This window comes from Hippocampus guttulatus, chromosome 1 (genome assembly GCF_054856545.1).
Source record: "Hippocampus guttulatus isolate MCC_2025c chromosome 1, RoL_Hgut_1.0, whole genome shotgun sequence".
NCBI lineage: Eukaryota > Metazoa > Chordata > Actinopteri > Syngnathiformes > Syngnathidae > Hippocampus > Hippocampus guttulatus.
This window is the reverse complement of record NC_141261.1, coordinates 7,008,822-7,027,229: the sequence shown is the minus strand read 5'-3', so window position 1 is coordinate 7,027,229 and position 18,408 is coordinate 7,008,822. Positions and strand designations below refer to the sequence as shown.

At 40.6% G+C, this 18,408-nt stretch overlaps 1 protein-coding gene across 1 annotated transcript; it reads right to left on the bottom strand.

The window, feature by feature from the left end:
• Nucleotides 1-456: 456 nt before the first annotated feature.
• On the bottom strand, nucleotides 457-14,283 carry gata5 (GATA binding protein 5). The gene is made up of 7 exons (XM_086130171.1): nucleotides 14,043-14,283; nucleotides 12,722-13,392; nucleotides 9,644-9,813; nucleotides 5,450-5,578; nucleotides 3,457-3,541; nucleotides 2,215-2,345; nucleotides 457-1,438 (listed from the first exon to the last, which is right to left on the bottom strand). Exons 2-7 carry the CDS (start codon nucleotides 13,269-13,271, stop codon nucleotides 1,313-1,315), a joined length of 1,191 nt encoding a protein of 396 aa, XP_085986297.1. The 5' UTR covers nucleotides 13,272-13,392; nucleotides 14,043-14,283; the 3' UTR covers nucleotides 457-1,312.
• Nucleotides 14,284-18,408: the final 4,125 nt, after the last annotated feature.

Sequence of the window (18,408 nt, the reverse complement as noted above, 5' to 3'; positions counted from 1 at the left end):
ACAAAAAAAAAAAACTACAGTATTAAGTTATGAAAATCCCACTTGGCAGTTTATTTGACGGTGTTGTAACAGGGCTCTGCATCACTAACTGTTTGTATTATTGAATTCTTGTTTGAATGCCATACATTGAGTTTGGCGGGGTGATCGCATGGATTTTTCATGACCTGTTGGGAATAACGTGTAGACTCCAGACCTACATTGGTAAATTACCAGTTGTGTTGTTTCATCTGCTCTCGTGACTTTGGAACCATTTAAAGGTGGTATAATTATTTATTATTGTTTTTAATGTTATTATTATTATTATTTTGGAAATACCGGTACGTTAAAAATTGTTAAATCCCTTCAGTGTTGAAATAACGTGTACGGATGACCTGAACTTGAAAAGGTCAATTTTTGGTCAGAATTATGAGCTCTTACATGCACTGAGATTTACTTTTTATTACATTCATTCTTTTTTCCATCAGTCAAATTAATAAATAGTAAATCGGTTCAACCTGAACTGATTTCAAAGGACTTTGATAAGAGAGAAGAAACAGACGGTGACATACGCTTTAAAATATTACAACAACAAACAGCTTTCATTCTCGACAAAATACATACAATGAAGTGACATTAGTTTTATAATTATTTCACTGTTTTTTTTTTCAATGGAGCCATTGCACCTTTATAGTCAATCGTTAGGGCAAACCTCTGATATGTACTCACAACACCTAAAAACGAACAATTGGGGATTTATTGATTCCCGTCATATCTCACAAACTAATTGCTCACATAACCCTGCATGGAGGTCACGCAACATGGCCGACCCACAGGGGGGAAGCGGTGTCAAACGATATTGTCTATGCCTTAACTGCCCTTATCTCAACATAAATAATGCGCCTATAAAAGTCAATCATCTACATGCTGAGTTGTGCTCAGCAGCCATAAAAGAAAAAAACTAAAAAGTTTTTCTGTCCATTTTTTTTTCTGCAGTGACAGTAATGTCCTTATTGTGTTCCTTAAACTCAGCAATAACAACTAGCTAGGCTATGGATTTAATATCCAGTTATGTGTTTCAGACTTTACGAGTCATATGACTGTCTTTGTATTGGTGCATTTCCTTGCTCCATAAAAGGTAGTTGTTTGTGAAATCCAGGTATGCTGCATCCTGGATCTTGGAGGTTCCTTGACAATCATGTAAGTTGCAGGGCCCGGTAGTACATTGCAAGTGGATCACGCTCTCTCAGCTGTCCTCATTTATATATGTGTGTGCATCAAATGTCCCGGCCGGTAAGACAGTGAGACTGGGTGACCTTTTTTTTTTTTTTAGGCCTCATGCTTGAGATAGAGCGCACCAGGAGTTCTGTGGGGCCATTGATGTTGGAGTAAAGGCATAATCCTCATATTTAATGTCCATATGTGCTGATGACACTGTAGTTACGTTCAGCTGGGTAGCCGTCTGTAGAGGAAAGGAAATATAAACAATTAGGATTTTTTCAAACCCAATGCGGTTTGTTGACATGTTTTGAAAGTCCAACTAAGGCTGCTTCAAACTTCAAATGTTTCTTCTGACAAAATTTAAAACTATCATCCAGAAAGAAAGAAAGAAAGAAAAAAAAAGACAAAAAAACCCTTGCACCTTTGTAATTTGGTGAAGTACAAAGCAAGATGCTTCCTAGAATGTTCGTACTATTTTAAAGCTCTTGCGGCAAATATTACACATTGCTCCTTTAAAAGGGGAAATAACATTACCGGTAATTGGAAGATGGACTTTTTAATTGGTTGGATAGAAATATTAGCATCTTTGTCGTGCCTGCTCACCTATGAAGTGTGAAATGAAATCTTTGGTTTTCTGCCTATTTGTGAACATGTGTCTGTTCACACAGTTTAAAAATAATGGGCCCCATTTTTCTGCCCAGACCAAGTCTAACGCAAAGTGCAGCCTAACCATTCTTTTGTTGTTTTTGTTGATGGGTGCAGTTCGAAATGGGCATTTGCGCCAATGTGGGAGTGAGCACAGCGAACGTCCAATCGGAACAGCTCCCCTCATTCCTAATACATTCAGCACTGCTGAGGCGTGTGGTCTACATGGCCTAAGCAAAATGGGCTCTTAGGAGGCAATTCACAGTTGAATTACCAAATTTCAACTTCAATACAACAGTAGTTAATTTCGATAGTTTCAAAATACAGTCAGGTAAGAGTTGCCATGCTCTATATTGATATGAACGAGATTACCTGGGAGGCAGACGTGACGGTTTGCCCGGCGTAAGGTGAGGAGGTCATGCTGGGTTCACTCTTGATGGTTGAGGCGTGCTCAGATACCGAAAGTGTCGATGGCGACCGACTGTTTGAGCTGATGGGTGCTCCTGAAGAATAACGTGTTTCCGACATTAGACCTTTCACTTCTCCTCTTCATTACGTTTGACAAAAACGAACAACGAAATGCTCCATCATTACTTGCTATGCCATTGTTATCTGCTGAAAAGGGAATGCAACACAAACATTTTCTTGACAAAACACGTTATTCTGATTAATGTTGCGTTTGAGAAATATGAAATAAACAGCAAAATCCACCCGTTCCTATCCATCCCAAGGGGTGGCCTTTTTGCCACTTTTGTGAGAGTTGCAAGCTCATGATTGGTTGTTACCGGAGCCCTGAGCAACTGTGACAAAATGGCTGCCCCCTGTGATAGATAAAAAAGGGTGGTTGTGGTTGCTGCTCATTTCATATTCCACAAACGCAATATTAATCAAAATACCATGTTTACACTAGTGGGGCTGCATAGAGTATATTTTTGAAAGAACATTTTTGAGTTGACTTCCCCTTTAAGAAGTAGAAGTTGGGATCTTTTTTTTTTTTTTGGACAGGTTGCTCCTTCTTGTTTTTGTCTTTTGAGCTACAGAAATAAAAAGGGCAAAGGGGGAATCATATCTTTAAAAAATGACATGCTATGTCATGCATACCTGAATATTATCTATTTTCATTTATGGCACATGTGTCAAAGTCAAGGCCCGGAGGCAATATCTGGCCCGCCACATCGTTTTATGTGGCCAGCGAGAGCAAATCAAACCTGGCAACTTCCATGATGCTTGCTAAACTATGTACCAAAATTTCAAATTCTCATATGTAATAAATAAGAGAGACATTGTTAGCGTTTTGTTGTTGCCAACACCTCATTACAGTAACTTAAACAATAGTTGAATAAACTGTTATTCTTGACTTCTTTATATGATTTCAGTCATAATGGCCCTCCAAGGGAAATGGTGACTAAAATGTGGCCCGCGACAAAAATGGATTTGACACCCCTGCTTTATGGTATGAATAAAGTATCTAGAATATTTATCATCTCACAACAACACGGATTTTATTCTTCTCCAAGGTAAGGTAACATCCATCTGATTGCGAAGCTGCCATTTTAATACAAAATGCCTAGAGGTTGCTGCTTTCATTTCTATTTCAGGCCACTTTTGCCCCACCTGTTGATAACTTGTTCTTGGGCATCTTGGGTTTGCGCTTCCTTGTCTGTATACTCTCTTTCTTCATGGCTAAAGGTCTGGGCACCTGTAGGGAGGTGGGAAGCAGTCATTAGTTGACTCACTGTTTTTACAGAGGCCACGGTGTCATGACAACCCACACAAGCTCCACTCCCACGTTGCAGCCCTGATAACATTGACCACAGCGCCCTTGGAGATGCATTTTGCTGTACAAATATCAGCCGCTCGACACTGGAAAGCCACGTTCACGCCAAACGTAACAGTTTAGTTCGGATCACAACAGGACGGTTTGGAACAGTAAACCCAAGCTGGCTCGTGCGTAAGCACCAGTGAGTCACTAAGTAGCGTGACATCACCGGATAAACCCACAAATAAATTCAACACTGATGAATTTGACATAGCACAGTGCTTTGTACTGGCATCAAAACGGCAACGGCTTTAGATCCTCTCTTGTTTGTAATGAAAAATGATGTGTTTGGAATAAGAAGAGGTCCAATTGTCTTTGATTCGTCTTTTGAGGATTAGCTGTGTGGTGTTCCGGTTCTTTTATACAAAGTACTAACCAATTAACTGTTCTTATAGTAATCGCTATGCATCCATCCATTATCTTTACAGCTTGTCCTCATTCAGGTCACGGGAAAGCTGGAGCCTATTTTAGCTGACTTTGAAAAAAAAGGTGGGGTACATCCAACCAATCGTGGGGCACGTACTGTTTAGACAAACACGCATTCACATTTAGATTTACGTCGAGGGGACAGTTCAGAGACTTTAATTAAACTTACGTGTTTTAGAATATGGGAGGAACCTGGAGAAAAGCCAGGTGAGCATGGGGAGGGATATGCAAATTCCACAAAGAGGGCCTGAACTGAGATTTAAACCCAGAACCTCTTGACTGGAAAGCAGGTGTGCTGGCCTATCATAATTGCACAATTTTAAAAACAACACATTAATTCCTCTTTGGCTTATCATTCCTGAAACCCTTGCAGAAATGTGTCGTACACAGTACGAGTAATAAAAAAAATAAAAAATATTTTTAAAAACCCAAAGTGCTATGTTTTTGTTCTCGTCATCTGGGTCCCTTGTGTTGAACCAATCAGCTCCCTCAATCCTTTGTGTCTTGTCCAGGTGTTTATCGTTGTCTCGTCAGTTTGTTCATATTTTCTTCCCTTGCTCCTTTCAGTTAGCGTCAGATCTTTTGCTTTGTATTTAGTTCCCTGGGTTCTGTCGGTTACTTGTCGGATTAATGTGTGTGTCTGTGTGCGCCTTTATGTTTTATTTCTGGAATTGTTTTATTATTATTATTTATTTTTTTTGCTACCTTGGTTCCTTGTGGTTTTCAGGACTTTGTTGGAGTATTTGAGTTATTTCTTCAGTGTACCCTGCAAGTGTTTTTTTTTTCCTCCCGTCTCCCTGCTTTTTGGCGTCCTCCCACCTCCCACCACGCAAAATGTGACACAAAGGACATGAAACACTAATATGGATGCAGAACATCTGCTGTAGATTTTTTTTTTGTTTTTGTTTTTTTAAAATATCCTGCCTTCCCCCTGTTTTGTAGACTTCAGTCACTTTGCGTGCAGGGATAGAAAGTAGGGTGGGTGAATGGATGTACAAATGAATAGATGATCTGATGGATGGATGGATGTGAACCTAACAATGCTAACCAGTCACTGTCGCTCACTGTCTCGTGCACCACACTGCACCTGCTGTTAGTACCACATTGGTAAGGTGTCCAAAAAAGTTTCATTATCATAATTGCTTTGGTGACTTTTTTCGTTGTGAACAATGGAAACAACCTAAAAAGTGAACCAAACTGTACCATTTGCACAAACTCAAATCTGATTGAAAGTAGACCTGGAGGCGTAGAAGATCTACAAATCTTATATACATACATGTGAAGATATGGTAAAAGAACCGAACACCAACGATAACCAAATTGCTTAATAACCATGCGAAGGTCCCGTGAGATGCAACATACCCCGTGCAATTTCATGTAGAGACCACAGGCGTTACACACTGGTTCTCCCTCCGCGTTACGTCTCCACAGCGTGGTGGTGCTCGTGTGACAGTTGGTACAGCACAGGCCAGCTCGGCGAGATGTGGTCTGCTGTAGGTGAAGACAAAAATAAAGTATAAACTTTGGATTTTTGCTTTGGCTCAGACCCCCCCCCCGAGACTCCATTTTAAGTCAAACTGTTCCCTTGAAAAAGAATCACAGGATGTCAGCGCAGGACAGAAAACATTCGACAGGGATGAATTATTACTGCATGGCTCGGATGCGAAAATAGCTAATGAGTCATTAGTATGGCAGCCTTTTAACAACCACATAAAGATTTTTTTTTTGCAAACAAAAATAATGATCTTGTTTTATAGAGCACAAGCAACAGCGGCCACGTTGGTGCTGAGAATCTCACAAACACCTCGTCCAAGGTCAAGGTCAATACGGGACAAATAAAAGCAGCTCTTGAGGTACTGGGGGTGTTTTTTTTTTTTTGTTTTGTTTGGGAAGGCCGGCCAACCACAGCTGCTCCACAAAAGGTAGCAAGCTTGTGGGAAATAACCAGCTGTGAAGCCTTGCCTTGACACCCCGCTCACCACTTGCAGAGCATTTTCATTTTCTTCAGTCTCCTAAATGACAAATGCCAACCGATCTTTCAACAATGTTTGCATCTTTACATGAAATGATGTTTCAACTTAAAAAAAAAAAAAAAAAAAAAAGGTTAGGCTAAAAGTTAAAGTCAAGCAAAGCAAAATAAGCAGGGGCATAGTTGGGCGGGGGACATGCGGGAACCGATTTAGCAATTTTCTGCAGTCAAAAGTTAATATTTTATCTATAATTAATTTGATGGGATCATTATTTTTCCATGCACACTGAACACCTTTAAGAATACATTTTTCACTTGCACCATGTCCCAATCACAGCTCAGCTTGCGAATTCCTCCATTGAGAGACGAATAAAGGTTTTCTTATCTTATCTTATCGTATCTTATGAACCTCACGTGAGCCGAGATTGGCTGTTCCCTGAGCCCTGAGCACATGTGACTTTTCGTTGACATTTTCAGTTGACAGCGTTTTGAAAGGTGTTAATTGTACATAACAAATAATGAAGTTATCAAATTCACTGTAGACAAAATTCAAAATAATAATAATAAAAAAAAGTTTAGTATCCCTTCCAGTTAAAACCGTTACGCTGTGATAGCCAATTTATGACAAATCAAGAGGTAACGTAAACATAAAATGATAATGCGGAGCGGATCAGTAATATTTGTCATTATCAAGTGTGGTCTGAGAGGCTTCTGCATTTTTTTTGTCAGTATCTCACGATTTACAAACAGTTTGACTCAGCCTCTCGAAACCATTATGGTCATAAATTGAGAGCCATTAATAATAACATATTAAGGTGAAGTGTGTATCAAAATGGTGGCCCTTTGCATTATTCAGCAGCCAGGTAATGTAGCTTGGAATTTCAAAGAGGTTAGTGACTCCTAATAGTGGCAGATTGGCCTGACTTGAGTCCAAGCAGCATGCATTCTGTTCCCACTCAGCGATGGTGTGAATGTGAGTGTGAATGGTTGTCCATCTCTATATGTGCCCTGCCATCGACTGATGACCAGTTCAGGTTATAGTCCGTCTTTCTCCGAAAGTCAGCTGACATAGTAGCCCGCAACCCTGAAAAGGGCAAGCGATGTTGAAAATGTGCTGGAGCCTATCCCAGGTGTCTTTGGGCAGTAGGCAGGGGGACACTCTGAATTGGTTGCCAGCCAATCGCAGGGCACACAGAGACGAACAACCATTCGTGCTCACAATCACACCTAGGGGCAATTTAGGGTGTTCCATTAACCTGCCATGCATGTTTTCGGAATGTGGGAGGAAACCGGAGTACCTGGAGAAAACCCACAGAGGTGGAGAGCAGTCAAACTCCACACAGGGAGGCCGCAGCCGGAATCGAAGCCTACACCTCTGCACCGTGAGGCTGATGTGCTAACCAGTGGTCCGCCGTTACGCGCATATTTCAAAATGTTCATCCATGTGCCACTCTTTCAGTTTTGGGAATGACTGAGGTCGTCTTTAATTCAAAATGTGAGAAAGTACTGGGAGGCTAAAAGCTTTTCTATGCTCAAGCTAATCCTTTATCCTTTATTTGTCCCACACTGGGGAAATTTACAGCCTCCAGCAGCAAGAATGTAGGCAGAAAGAAGAAAAAACAAACAAACACCGTTCAATTAAGTGCAATATAAATACAAAATGGATAAATCGCAGTGCTATTTACAGTTGTTTTCCACATCATTTAATTATCCATCCAACCATCCATCCATTTTCCGAACCGCTTGATCCTCACTAGGGTCGCGGGGGGTGCTGGAGCCTATCCCAGCTGTCTTCGGGCAGTAGGCGGGGGACACCCTGAATCGGTCGCCAGCCAATCGCAGGGCACACAGAGACGAACAACCATCCACGCTCACATTCACACCTAGGGACAATTTAGAGCGTTCAATCAGCCTGCCATGCATGTTTTTGGAATGTGGGAGGAAACCGGAGTACCCGGAGAAAACCCACGCAGGCCCGGGGAGAACATGCAAACTCCACACAGGGAGGCCGGAGCTGGAATTGAACCCGGTACCTCTGGACTGTGAAGTCGACGTGCTAACCACTGGACTACCGGGCCGCATCATTTAATTATTATTAATATTATTGTTGCTATTTTTTATTCAGCAGCCTGACAGCAGTTGGTAGGAACGAGCGTCGGTATCTCTCCTTCTTGCAGCGCGGGTGTAACAGTCTCTGGCTGAAGGAGCTACCTAGTGCTGTCAGGGCGGGCTGGAGAGGGTGGGAGGGACTGTCCATCATAGCTTTTAGCTTAGTTAGCATCCTTCTGCTGCCCACCTCCTCCAGAGTGTCAAGGGAGCAGCCCAGGACAGAACTGGCCTTCCTGACCAGTCGCTCCAGTCTCTTTCTGTCCCGGGCTGAGATGCTGCCTGACCAGCAGACAATGCCCATAAATGTCTTGCGCTCCTTGAAACACGAAGACAATTTGTCTGCATTCTTGCTGGACTGAGGAAATGAAAGTATTCACATTCGAGAGAATAAAATCAGAGAATTTGGAATTCTCAGCGTGAAGCCCAAGAAATGGCTCAATGGTTCTTTCCATTTTGTGTCCAGTTCTTCACTGATTTTTTTGTTTGTTTGTTCACTACTGATACTGTACATGCCATTTATGTTTTACTGTCATTGTGTTTTACCTCCTATGTGTCATCCTGAAAAAGAAAACAAAAACTAACTATCCCCACTTCTGAAATAATGGCTACGTCCCTGAAAACGAGCACATCCATAAGCCCCTAGACCCGGTGCAATTTTTAAAAAGTGCTGCAGTAAAACACATTTGCCAAGAAGACATTTGAGATTTTCACTTTCATTCATCCAAATCCTGCAATTGTGTTTAAATAAGAAAATATTTAATTTCGACTTGGCGGCCCGGTAGTCCAGTGGTTAGCACGTCAACTTCACAGTGCAGGGGTACCAGGTTCAATTCCAGCTCCGGCCTCCCTGTGTGGAGTTTGCATCTTCTCCCCGGGCCTGCGTGGGTTTTCTCCGGGTCCTCCGGTTTCCTCCCACATTCCAAAAACATGCGTGGCAGGCTGATTGAACACTCTGAATTGTCCCTAGGTGTGAGTGTGTGCGTGCATGGTTGTTTGTCTCTGTGTGCCCTGCGATTGGCTGGCAACCAATTCGGGGTGTCCCCCGCCTACTCCCCGAAGGCAGCTGGGATGGGCTCCAGCTCCCCCCGCGACCCAAGTGAGGATAAAAGCGGTTCGGAAGATGAATGAATGAATGAATAATTTCGACTAATGAAATTTCATCCAAATGTACTTTAGAAATAAATCTTAATTGAACTCAATTCAATATTAATTCACTTTGCAATGAATGATCAGATTAATCAGCATTTAAGTATTGATGTTAATAATGTCATTTTTTTGGTATTGTCATTGTTAATGAACTATTTCTTTCTTGCATTAAAACATTTTAATATTTATTTCATAATTGCTATATGTGGAAAAATAATGTCTCACGTGTCCAAATAAGTCATCTGTACTGTATGTTTGCAGTTGTTGTTGACAATAAACCTTTTGTGGTGAAAAGGCACATTCAAGCTGCACGCATTCGAGCTCCGTCTTACCAATCGTTTCTGAGGTTTGATGAGCGGCCTGTTGATCCCGTTCATCTTGTGGTAGAGGCCACAGGCGTTGCAGAGGTAGTGGCCCGTGCCATCTCTGCGCCACAGTGGTGTGGAGATGGAGCCGCAGTTGACGCATTCCCTGCCCTCGGTGGACATGTCCTCCACCAGATCTGAACACACGGTTTTAATCTTAATGGTGGCAAAAATGTAAACATCACCATTCGAAAGCGTTTATTACTAGATGACTCTCTGAGAAACAATAACGTGTCTCATTTCACCGAGATGCCTTTCTTTTTTTTTCCTGACGTAGAAAAAAAATCAAACAACAGGACCATTGTCGCACCAAATACACACTGTTTTTCTTTGCTTGTAATATGAATTTTCCATTCAATGCAGAGCAGTGGTTGTGCCGTGTTTCAATTGTGTTTTGTGTGTGTGCGTGTGTTTTTGGACACATATTTCCCAAGTGTGCCGTCTAGTTTAAGTTGCTCAGAAAGAAGAATTGCAATTGGGATACTTTAGTCTGCCAATATCGATTGTCCATGAGTGTTATCGGCCGATACCAATCACGTAAATTTGGTGTTTTTTATTTTAGAGCTACAACTACCGATTTTTTTTTTCGGTCATAAAGAGTTAAAATGACTCGCTCTCCTTGACGTTACAACGGCTCACCAAACATGCCGTTTTCTTTTTGTTTTGGTTTCTTGAAAAGTGTTTTTTTTTTTAGATGCATGATTTCCACTCAATGCCATTTTTGTGCATTTTATTTTAATCATTTCATGCATATGGGGCTCTAAAAAACTTTCCTGCACAACTAACAGCCATGCGGTCATATGACATAAACGTTCAACTAACTGTAACATGTAGCCTATTGGTAGGATTTTAGGGGTGGGGGTCTGGTTTAGGGACCAGTGGGTGATGAATAACTGTGTGAGGAATTTAAAATAACATCACTCTCATTCCGTGAGCCACGCATGTGATGGAGAGTCATCAAAACCTTCGTTGGGGAGACAGACTAATGGAAGGAATGGTGAGGTGGGGGTGTTATCAGTCGGAAAAAAATACAGGGGTTCCTTCTATCCATCACAGCCTTAACACACAACGGACTCCTGGCATGCATCCGTCAAAAATTCCCAATTACTCATCGAATGAGGGATGCCCTGCCTGCATGGCGACGTTTGAAAATGCAATTGAACAAGTCTGGAATAACTGTTGTTGTGTTAATGCTGGGAAGCCAGCATTGACACCGTTTCTTAAGTAAACATGTTATACAGTAAAATGCATTCTGAGACAAACCTTTTTTTTATTATGTTATTATACGCCAATACGAACCATTCTGTGTCCAATTAAGTCCAGGGACAACAAAACCAACAAATCGATAGCTGCTCGATTCGGATTTGCAGCCCAAACACTTCTTGGTTCTGCAGTTTGCAAACTAAAATAGATCATAATGTGTGTAGTAGGTCTTTCTTCAATTTTCAAACATTTATGACATTTTTGTCATAACTTTTTAATTCAATGGTGTTGAAAAGACAACTAACACGTCTGAGCTGAGCTTGATGATTTTCACGGTATACTCACACTGAAGGATGCCCGTCAGTTGTAGTTGTTTAGGCCCACACATTTATTTTTACTCATTGATTTAATGTTTTTTGTATATTATTATTTTGTTTCATTTGACGATTGCATTATTATCGTTAGTTCTTGCGTATCGCTTGCTTTTCTGTTTATTGGTCATTATAGAATACATGTCTGATGGAGTTTGGTCGGTATTGTGTTGCTATTACTTCAACATTCGTCTTATTTATTACAGATGAAAGACTAGTCACAATAGCAAATCTAAGATTGGATGAATCAAATTTTATGATCAACACAAACATCAAAGGAGACTTTAGTAGAGTTCGTTTATTGTCAAACTGTGTATGAGCAGAGAGACATTTTGAGTAATTCTTGATCCCAGTCTTGATGGTGGAGGTGATAAATGCTGCTGATGGCTCGGGACAATGGGTATTTGTGTGAGTGTGTATTGAGCCCTAAAATCAAAACACTGCACTGTTGCTCGGGATTAGATTAACATTTTAATTGATTGTTGTTACTCGGCTTTTCTGTCGAAGAATGTGTATTGTCTCACTTCAATTTGGGGGGGGGGGGGACTTTGATTCAATCAATGACACTGTTAGGGCACCTCCTTATAAATGGCAGTGACATATGATCAGAATGTATTATGGCAAGTTTAACAGAGAATTCCGTCGGTACAGGTCACGATTGCTTGTAACACTGTTCAAAAGAACAATAATTTATTAATAAATAAACACAATACCAATGAAAACGATGGACGGCTCACTGATAGATTTGTGAAATAATGACGAATATCTTGAAGCACAATTGAAAAGAAATATGACATTATTAATCATAGCTACACATAAAAAATGCCATTAATACATTTATTATATGTATTATTTATTTGTAGTTTAGTTTTGAGCCTTTAAAATAAGATGCTTTTATTTGGGTCTTAATCTAATAACATTATTATGAGGAAGATGTTTTATATTAATTATATTATTATTATTAATATTCTTATTATTATTATACGGAAATTTGTATCATACTGAGAAGATGTTTCTAATATTTTAAACTAGGGTTATTAATCTTGAGATGGGCACAATTTAAATCATCACAAGAATGCAACTATTGTTATTCACATACTCTATGTGTGTATTTTGTGATATGAATTAAGTTCTCATCTTTTCGACAGTGTAGATTTGAAAACATAACAACAGCATTTAAATGAGGCGAGTAAATTAATGCAGCTCCTTTATCGGATAGTATTTGATTGTGGAGAGTCTTAATAGAACCTATAAGATTTGCGTGTGATGTGAGATGTTTTTATGAAAATAAAAGTTTATTTAATTAGTTACTTTTATTGGAGTTGAAAAAGTGATAATGATATCATGTCGCAAGTTTTTCACCTAGCCATTCAAGAAAAATTACACCTTTCCCATGGGTTGCCATGAAATATTTCAATTTCATTTTGCTGGCAACCGCCATAACATGGCCGCATGTGACGTGGAGGCCTACCCAGACTGGAGCGCCGCGTTGACATGCCTCCTTGGCGGCCCTGCAGGCTCATCACTCCGCTCTCGAACGGTCCCGGCGTCCAGGAGGAAGTCGCCATCTCAGGGCTCATGTAAGCGTACGGGCTGGTGTAAGAGCCTCCCACTGGACGCACCAGGGCCCCGCTGAGCTGGTCCGCCCGGCCGCTGTTGCCGAGCACAAGCGAGCTCTGGTAGGATGCATCCCGGCCGGTGTTGGTACTCAGCGGCGGGCTGTGCGAGTACGAGAAGCCGTGTGGGGGGTGAGGACTGCTGGGTGCGAACGACGAGCCGTCCACGGTGCTCTGGGGCCAGCCGTGGTGGGGGTGGGGGTGATGGTGGTGGTGGTGGTGTGTCCCGAGTCCGTGGGACTGGTGAGGCGGTTCGCAGGTCTGCAGGTACGGGAGGGTGGGCAGCATGCTCGGGACCCTGCTGGTGGGGACGTAGACGGGCGAGTTGGCAGACGGGTGCATGTAATTCCCGGTGTCGTGCGTGTAAGGGGACTGGTTGGACGTCAAGGTCAGGCTTTGATACATTTTCCTCTCCTCTTTGCACGTCTTGGTATTAGAAATAATTTTGTCCGAGTCCTTCGTGCGCGGGAGATCTTCTCCACGCTCCTTCGATCGTTCCACAGCTTGCAGCAAAACACCAGTGAAACTGCAAAATACATCACACGAGTCATTGCAGAATTTGAGGACGCTTAAAAAAGAATCAATATACACGTGTAAAATAGGGAAACAAGCGCGTGTTAGTCATCGACAAAAAATTAACTGAAGCGGGTTTTAAGTGATTTCCTGAGCACCCTTTTTGTCTTGCCTCCCCCTTGACGAGCAACTTCAAATGTAACAAATGAAATACAGTTTTTAAAATTACGCATTTTGTATTAGTTTGATTCGTCCTTATTGTAAACATGAAACATTGTTTTGTTTGTTTTATCGGAGACACATTTGAAAGAATATTGATTATGCTTTGCTGTGCCTTTCAATACAAAATAGAATGCCCCGTTTAAATTTCAACAAAAGACAAAGAAAAGATCGAAGCTATGTTAAAACAAATCATCCTCATCACGTCAGACATTTTACGCCTTCCTCACGTGTGTGAGCTTGATTTAACTACGCATGCTAATTGAAGCTCACATAGGGGGGGGGGGGCATTAAAGTCCTCACAAAAAGAATCAAAATCACGCACACACACACACACACACACACAAATACACGCAAGCACGCATCCATCGATGATAACGCGCGGAAGGATACACGAGGAACATTATTTGGTTCCAAGGGCTCTCTTGCAGCGTATTATCTTACCAGATAAGGCCAACCAGGTGATAAAAAGAAACAAATCCGTCCAAACCCTGGAAGAATCCAAATATCACCCAAAGGAGAGAACCCCCCAGGCAAACGTTGTGGAAGGAAAAGCGAAGAGTGACTCCAAAGTATGCAGGCGCTTCACAACGCAGTAGTCCTTTCAAGTAAATCCGGGATTTTGGACTTCTTTCTTGTCCTCCCGTGGCCCTTGGTCGCGTGGAGATAGGGACCGGAGCTGATAATTGCTGATAGGCGTGTGTGTCGAGGCGCTCTCCCACTGGAAATTTTGTATTCGCTCGAGGAACACGTGACTCAGCGCGGAGGTCGGCCCAAAGAAAGGCTGCTGGTGGAGGAGGGCCATAGGTGCCCCCCCCCCCCCCACCCCCAGAGAAAGGCCTCTTCGGGTGCTTACACCTGTATGCAGGATTACTGTTTGTTTTTCTCGAGAAGAAAAAAAAGCAAGACAATTAAAAATCCAGATTGAAAGTACAGAATACAATTAGTTTATGTTACTTTGAGCAAAATTACTCGTTTCAGGACTGCGCTGTAAAATGATGGCAGGAATAAGTTCTCCACAGCTAATAATTCAGATTTAATTAATTTATCGAGTAACTTCATTTTCTGCTGCAGGATGTCTATCTTCTGATATGTTCTTTAAGAGAAAGTCACAATGGAACAAATCCAATTTTAGCGTTTATATTTTTCTATTCATTTAACGGCCATTCTACATGTAACAAAAACTCGTTTCAAGACGAAAGGAGGTCAAATCGAATAAATACACAAGTCATAATGAATAAATGTGGCGCTAATGTCCACTTTGGGGTTTTACATAGATAGATACATAGATAGATACTGTAAATAATAGCTACATCATGAAATAATAGTTTCAGTCCTCATTAAAAGACAAAACATCGGGCCTCGTAAATTATTACGAGGGCTTCAGGTTTCCACCAGTGTATGAATGCGCCTTGTGTGGGTGTGCGCGCTCGCGCGCGCGCGTGTGTGTGGGTGTGCGCGCGCGCGCGCGCGCGTGCCAAGCTTATTTGAGTTCGAGTTTTTAAAAAGCACCGTCATTTTTTTTCCATTCAAATATGCGTAAACATTTGTCTTTATAGAATTACATTTTGACTCAACAATCAATTTAGATTTGTACCCAAAAGATATTTAATCATAATTTTTATTGATAGGCATACGGTCATATTTTATTTACGATTTTTTTAATTGTTAAACAAATAATCTAGAGAAGTTTGGATTTTACAAATATTTTTACAGTGACAAAATCTGAACTTTTATTCCTTCATAAAACATAAGTCAAAATATGGACCTGGAGAGGAGTTGAAAACAAATCCAAAAAAATAAGCCGAACCAATCGTAAGTAATCATCATACATTTATGGAAATAACGTCGTATTTTTTTAAGTATTAAAACTGAAAGAAGGGACACATTCAAGGTGAATTGCATTGTGACTCTTTGATGTCGGACTTTCTTTTTTGCCACCTCAGAGTAATAACATTAATGGTCTGGTCTGCGGTCTTCGACCCTCACGCTCGTGTCTCACTTCCACTTACGACGACGGGGGTCTGCGCGCTTATCCTTGTTCTTGCTCTTCTCATGGCCCAACATTTTGTGAATGATTTCCACAAGCGCCGGTGTAAATGCAGTTATCCGTGCAGCTTTGAAGCCATAATAGGCGATTTAGATTAAAATGTGTCAAACATTTTTTGCATATGTTGTTTTATGTTTCCATTTTTTTCTTTTTGTCAATACCCAAAAGTGAATGGAACGCTTCAATGTGTTCTACCATATTTGTAGTGGGGTACAAAAAAAAATAAAAAATACAAACTGAGCATAAAATATATTTTCACATGTGTATGAGCTCATAATCCTTTTTTAATCTTAAATAATCATAATTGGGGCTTGATGAAAACATCGAAGGAGACGTTATCAAAGTGCAATAAAACAGTTTGCTTGATAGTTTATTACGACTTCATGTTCCCATATTTTTTTATTTATATATTTATTATTTTTGTAAATTGATGGCTTAACATTCAACAATATTCGTTTTGTTTTCAACGTTTAACATAACAACAGAGAAAAGAGCAATTGCATAGTCAAATTACCAAATTAAAACGCGCATTTATGTTTATGGGATGAATTAAACTTAAATAAAATCCTCACATTTTTTTTTATATTCCTGTTAATGCAACGTCAATTCATTAAAGTTATCATGTGCAGGAATTCAAGATAACACCATATAAATAAAGTTTTGTGTTTTACTGCCTAGATAAAATAGAGAGAGCTCCGGTTCTTCCTCTACAGGTGAGACATGCAATTCTCTTGTTAGCTACAGTTGTACAGATCACAAGTTTAGAAGTAATTATGTTCAATTAAATGTGCTGCAAACTGCACTATGTATGCAAGTTTGAACAGTGCACAACAGCTATTACAAAGCATGTGGGGTGGTCCACTAGTAATAAAGTGTTTCATCGTATCTTTAAAAATATATATACTGTCCAGATCATACCAAAAAACTACTTGAGTTTTGGTGGCACATGATTCAAATGTGTTAAACTAATACAAATCTTTTTTTTGGGGGGCGGGGGGTAATTATATAAATTTACCACATTTTAATCATGTGCAACTGATGTACATGTTTTTTCGGCTGATTTGAGGGGCGTGGGGGGCAGACTACACCCTGAACTGGTCGCCAGTCAGTCACAGGGCACATACAGGGACGAACAACCAGTCACACCCACATCCGCACTCGCTGAATGGGAACCGATCCAACGTTGCTCACACACAGGTCAGGAAAGAAAAAACTCGTCATAGTGCAACAAATGAAAAATCCAATTTGATCAATATGGGTCCGACACAAAGAGTTTAACACACACACACACGCACACGCACACACACACACACACACACACTTATTTGCCTTTAAAATTGTTAAGTACAGCAAGAACAGTCGGTAGCTGCCTGCTGCTGTTTTAATTTCTAAAATGCCAAGAAGTTTTCATTTAAAGTTTAAAAAGTGGCTTATCTTAAAATCCAATCCAAGTATCTTGCACACCTACTCCTGTCTTTAAATGCTTTGCTGCTGCTCCTTCTTCTTCTTCTTATTATTATTGGCAGATTACACCTCTGGTGTAGACCTTCACCTACTGTACAGAAGCTCAACGTGTTTTCATATATAGCTAATGGAAGCAACCCTGCTCCTATTCAATTCAGTCCCACGAACAAACAAACAAGATAGTCTTGAATATCCATAATTTCACCAAGATATAACAGAAAGCCACAACCATAAACGTTTATATGCAAACAAATACACAATCATAAAGTATTCAACTCAAACAAAGATTGTAGATTTGCGTGGTCAGTGTAAACCAGGGGTGTCAAACTCATTTCATATTGTGGGCCGCATACGGCCTCGGTCGATGTCAAGTGGGCCAGACCATTAAAATTATACCATACTCTGCTATAAATAACCAAAATATGTCTTTCCTTTGTTTTGATATAGCGACGCACAAGTACATGAGGAAAATGTTGAAATGTACCTACATTTCATTTACCTAACATTTCATAAAACACCTTAGATTTCCTTCGACAAATGTGCAATTTAATTTTATCATTCACTTATATGCAGTGCAACTGATCCCACTGATTGTACAAAGGCACAAAACTTGAACAGTTAGTATTTAAAATATAGTCATGCATTTTAAGATTAAACAAGATTTATAAAGAAAGGATTTTTTAAAACCATTTACACATGTGCATATGAAATCTAAATGTAACCCCCACCTACACTTTACAAACGAAAGAGAAAACAATGACTAGCGGTTAATACATGAATTGCATCTTAATAAAAATATTCATTTTGTGTCTTTTATGCTTTTTTTTCATTTTTAAATTATCCCGCGGGCCTGATCGAACCCCCTCGGGGGCCGGTTCCGGCCCGCGGGCCGTATGTTTGACACCCCTGGTGTAAACTGACATCATCGGATTCTACCTCCTTAGCCAATTGCAGCTGGCCATCACAGTCCCCACAGAAATTGTATTGAAAACAGGAGCATTCACACTTATATAGTCAATGTTGTCCTCTTTGAGAAAGCCTCGCAAACCCGAGATAGGCTGGGCATGTTTCTGTCCGTCAGCGACTGACTGAGAGGTCCCTCCGTCTGTACTTGACCGGGTTAATGACGATTACATGACTAAAATCCAATTCAATCAGTGCTTAGGCTGTCTTTTTTTTTTCATCAATTGTCAAGTGGATTCTGACATATTTGTCGGAATCCGTGACAAAAGTCACAATTTTTTAGTTTTTCCAATAGTCCCAAATAATTAATTCCAGGACACTTTTTGCCCTTAA